The sequence below is a fragment of the Zingiber officinale genome, chromosome 9A (assembly GCF_018446385.1).
Source record: "Zingiber officinale cultivar Zhangliang chromosome 9A, Zo_v1.1, whole genome shotgun sequence".
Classification (NCBI taxonomy): domain Eukaryota; kingdom Viridiplantae; phylum Streptophyta; class Magnoliopsida; order Zingiberales; family Zingiberaceae; genus Zingiber; species Zingiber officinale.
Genome location: NC_056002.1, coordinates 926947 through 932273, shown reverse-complemented (window position 1 = coordinate 932273; position 5327 = coordinate 926947). Strand labels below are relative to the sequence as shown.

Here is a 5327-nt window from a genome sequence, read left to right as displayed (position 1 = left end):
ATCCTAAATTCTTTGAATACTGTAATTATAATTAAAGAAAAATAGTCCATTTAATTAGATCGTTAAAATTCATGATTTTTTTTTTATATATATAAAAACTATCAGATGGGATGTAAAGGAAAAAAAAAATCCTAACCTTATATCCTTCGAGGAAATCCTAACCATTAGACATGGACACTAAGATGAGCAAATTGTCTTTTTGTTGCACGTGAAGCACCAATCAAGTACAAGTAGGATGTCAAGGTTAAGTCCTTCCGTGATAGATCTGATATTTAAATTTTATAACTATAGTATATTGTGGAGGATTTTTTTCTAATGGATAGTAAATTTGAGAACGATTGCTGTCATGTGAATTTTCTTAATTTACCTAGATCATCGATGAAAAATAGATTAATTAAGCTAAAGATTTGGATAACTGATGTCAATTAAAAAATAAAGTACCAATCAAAGATTTATGTAAAAATATTACTATCAATAAGCAAGGGATTTATATAAAGATATTACTGTCAATAAAAAGGAATCGATTCCCGGGGGTGGGGGTGTAGAATAATTTGTTGGTTGTCTCAATTCCGTTTTTACATCTCTTATAGTTGTCGGATGAAATTCTCTGTCATTTAACTCCCTTTCAGACAGTCGAGGGTTAGAGGCCACTGAAATAACAATTTCACCCCTTACTGAAAGCAGATTCGATCTTCGATTGGCTCATGCCTGCGATGCTGAATTTCTGGTGCACGTTGATGTCTAGTTTGGAACCGTTTGTGTTTTCTTGATTTACCAGGAGCTGAGGGGCAGGTTTAACCGTTCACACTGTGCAAGTCAAAATGGGAGATCTCTTTGTCTATATTTTTATAGATTAAGGGATGAAACATATAGAATTATGGTTGAATCATGACGACGATTTCATCATAATTGATTACGATTCTTTCTTAGGTTCACCGTCTTTCAGGTTATAGTTTTGTTGGGACGAGTGGTCAGAGGCTGCCCGAAGGCCACCTCCCTCTCGACGACCAACAACCTAGTCATTTGTCCACTATCAACGGTCTCCGGATTCCGATCATCCATCCCGATCCAAATTATAACTTAGAGGGACGATAAAATTAAGGAAGGATCATAATCAATTATGATTAAATTATTCTATTATCTCTAGTTAAAAAACTATAGACCAGGATCTGGTCTCAGCCAAAGCACTAAGTAGAACGGATAAACAATCAAAGTAGTGATACAGTGTTTGAATATATATATATATATATATATATATATATATATATATTAAATTTTTTTTATAAAAAAAATTATCAACTATCTTATATATTCTAATTTTATAAATAATATTTTTTAAAATTTTAAAAATGAATTCTATTTTTAAATATTAAAATATTATTTTTTTTGTAATTCTTACTTATCTTATGTTTAAAACAAATAAAGGAGAGAGAAAATTAAAAAAAAAAGATTTAGTAAATTATAGAAAGACTGATATATTATGATCAAGTAATTCATCTAGTTTAAATTTGAAATTTTGGAGATATGAATGCTCTTAGAAATCGTTCAAAACAGTAAATACAGATAATTTTATGATTAATAAAAGGGGATAGTACTAAATGGCAAAAATTTAGTCATTAAAATGAAATATTTTATATTTATTTTTTAGCTGGTATGGATTAATTAAGATGGAATACATTAATAGAATGTATATCTGGCCATTGAGATCTACCGAATAAAAACAATAATGGACGTGATTTAATTTATTCGAGGAAATTGCGTGATAATTAGCAAACTCAACAATTAACGATTAAACAAGTCAACGTTGACCAGTGGCCAAGCTCATGAACTCATCCAACGCACGCAACGACTCGCCGACACCACCGTCGACATTCCCGTTCGCTACGGCCGCCGCAAGTGCTTCAGCGATCTCCCTGCTCCTGCGCCTCACCTCTCTGCCCCGTTCCCCGTCGTCCATCACTTCCTCCAGCACCTCCGCAGCTCCCGCCGCGGTTGTCACCCCCGCCCTCAGCACTTCCACGACGAGTTTCTCGTTGCAGAACTGCTCCGCTCCTATCGGCCGGAACACCAAGGGAACTCCGAACCCAAGGCTCTCCAGAGTCGAGTTCCAGCCTCCGTGGCTCACGAACGCTCCCACCGCTGGGTGCCCCAGGATCGCTCTCTGCGGGACCCATCCGCGCGCCACCATACCAATCCCCTGTCCCATCGCCGCATGTGGCGGCGCTTGGTTCACCGCCGGTGCAGCCCAAAGAAACGGCCTAGCCTGCCTTTCCAACGCCGCCGCCAACTCAGCCGCCTCCTCCGGTGGCAGCCAGTTCTGCGATCCGAACGATATGTACACCACTGACCGGGGAGAGTGGCGGTCGAGCCACGCGAGACACTCCGCAGCGACGTCTCTGTTGTCCACGACCGTGCCTCGACCCCCGGCGGCGGCGAACAGAGGACCCACAGCGAAGACCGGTTTCCCGTTCGACTTGGCCCACAAGTCGAGGAAGGGTTTCTCGATGGCCTCCGCAGTGTTCCACAGAAAGGCGCGAGAATGGCGGTAGCACTCCGCCTGGTGGCGCACGAACCGGCTGTTGGGGTGGTCCGGCATCGACTCAGCGGAGCGCATGTTGGGCGCCAACTGGCGGCGGCGCACAGTGACGCCGGGCAAGCCTGGGACGGCGATCTCGTCGTCGTCGCCGTCGCGGCCATCAGCGTGGGGGAGATTGATCCATATGGAATTATAGATGGACATGGCGTATGGACCGGAGGTGTAGAAGGTGGCATGGAAGACGCCGAGCTCCTCTGCAATGGGGGCAGTCCAGGCGAGAAACATGTCTGTGATGAGGCAGAGCAGGGGAGAGCTGGCTGCGAGGAGGGTGGTGAGGTAGGTGCGGAAGGGGGTGGGGAGGGCGTCCTGGACGGCGAGGTTGAAGCGGGTGACGAGATGCTGAGGGAGGGCGAAGGTGGTGTCTGCGTCAGGGGGGAGGCCGTGGTCGGCGGGGCGGAAGGGGAGGCCGACGGGGCGGATGCTCGGGGGGAGCTGGCGGCGGGAGAGGTGGGGCAAGTTGCCGCTGGTGGTGAGGAGGATGAAGGAAAGGGAAGGATATCGCGTGGAGAGAAGGCGAGCGAGGTCGAGGCAAGGATTCATATGGCCATGCGCCATGAATGGGAACAACACAACGACGCCAGCACTGGAAGCCATCTCTGTGATTTATGTTCGTGTGACCTATCGGTTCCGTGTATATATATACACGTGCCTGCTTTAACTAATTATATTTCGCTTTGGCACCGTTGATATTAGATGGTCTGGAGTGGATTAATCCGATCCTCCGGGCTACCTACCTTCTTCTCTTTCATATATTTTTTTGTTTTCCGTTGCAAATCCGGCAACTCCTCCTCAGCCTCATTGGCATTGCCCCTAATGGCATTACTCCTTAGCCATAAATAACAAAGATTACAGTTTTAGTTACAAAGACGGATTTTGATAGGGGATGTTCTGGACTATAGCTCTGCCTAAAATTGTGTTTCGTTGCGTAGACAACTCGGCTCCGGACACATGAATATATACCCCTTCCTTTTCGTCGTTCACGAGCCTTCGCTTCCTCCTCCTTCCGATCGCCGCTCCAACTTCCAAGGCACCTTGTGCCGGTGCATCTGCAGCCTACGTGTTTTGGTCCCTCCGAACGGAAAATGTTTACTTTTAAAAATATCTCATATATATGGGTGGGAACCGAGGAAGGAAACGAAGTGACTTGTTTACAATGAGCAATGCAGGTGGACCCCAGATAGCGGTGACAAGTAGAAAGACACGATAACAAAGAAACAAAATGGCATATGATTTCACGCTACATTCTTTTTATTTGAAAAGAAAAACATTTCACAAGGTACGCACAATGACGATAGCTCCCATGAATCCTTTATTAATTAACTAACGAATGAGCTAGATTCCTCGTTGACTGTGTGCCCCATTTTTTTTAAAAAAAATATCCTATAAATATATCATGGTTATCTAAATGTGAGTATCCGACCTACCAACTATCAATATTCAATATTCTGATTTATTTTAATCATCGATAAAAAAATATTTATGACACCAAATAGATCATTCCAAATTTAACAATACCTAACATGATTAATCATTCATAGAATTCTCATTTATATTACTACTGGCGGTCACTTTAATGGCTCCTAATTTTTAATATAATCATTTAATTAAAGTATCTATCAATGTGTAAATCTAATTAGTGAAATATTAAAGCCTTACTTAAGCCAACCCTTTGACATGTACTTACTTATTAAAGGAAATTGAACAGCCCAAACCTTTGTCTCCGCGTACCAATCCACTTCTACTTTGGTCATTAGAGTATGATTAAGGATAGCTTCTTTTGCTTCTTCAAATTTGATTTATAACAAAAAGTTGAAACGAAAATTTTATAATACTAATTCTTTTAATTTTACTCAGTATTCACATAATTGAGGTAACTAATCCAAGCTCACTCTTCACTCATAACTTCATTATGAAAACCTCATTCTTAAAGATGGAGAAGTCTCATACAAACTCCAGCACAAGTATATAACAAGAAATAAAAGTAAATATAATGAATGCAAATAAATTTATATCAATCTTACTTTGAGAACTTTCTCATTGCTTGGAAATGTATCTTGATTGATTGGAAATGCAATAGCACTTTATTTATAACTTCACAATAACTGGCTAGTTGAAAACATCATAAAATCCTTTTCTAGGGTTTCTCTCAGGCTGGAAAATGTCTCTCAATCGATTGACCTTAATTTCAATCGATTATTACATCAGATGGACTATTCAAAATCAACAGAACAATTTTTTCGGCCCACCCAATTGATTGGTGAGTCATACCAATCAATTGGCGGCTTCTAATCGATTGACTCAATTGATTCAGAAGCTTTTTGTTCTCGCGAAAAATACTCCAATCAATTAGCCTAATTGATTGAACCATGCATAATCAATTGCTCCAATCAATTTCAATATCTTCTATACTGTCACAAGAAATTAGCCAATCAATCTGGGTCATACTATGTGTAAGTACCCCGGGATAGTTTTGATATGGTCAACCGAGTTAAGTTAGATCCTGTTGTGTCTAATCCTTGTGTCTAAGTGTGCAAGAACTTATGAACACAAGAAGTTGAGCGGAATACATAGCTAGTGAAAAGGATAGCACGGTAAGCGAATCGACAGACTTGGTGCATTTCAGAGATGAGGTGCTATGAAAAAGTACACTAGCGAACGAGAAGGATATGCGTGGCGCTTTTGAGGGAAGAAAAACTAGAGTGAAAGATTGCTCTAGGAGAAGGCTGGAGTT

The 5327-nt window shown here is 41.4% G+C and overlaps 1 protein-coding gene across 1 annotated transcript; it reads right to left on the bottom strand.

Moving 5' to 3' along the window:
- Window positions 1–1798: 1798 nt before the first annotated feature.
- On the bottom strand, window positions 1799–3190 carry LOC122021438 (UDP-glycosyltransferase 92A1-like). Its single transcript, XM_042579555.1, has one exon. The coding sequence runs from the start codon at window positions 3188–3190 to the stop codon at window positions 1799–1801; it is 1392 nt and encodes a 463-aa protein (XP_042435489.1).
- Window positions 3191–5327: the final 2137 nt, after the last annotated feature.

Excerpts from the sequence above, each read along its gene's own strand:
- LOC122021438 (XM_042579555.1), bottom strand. The coding sequence starts at position 3,190 with ATGGCTTCCAGTGCTGGCGTCGTTGTGTTGTTCCCATTCATGGCGCAT.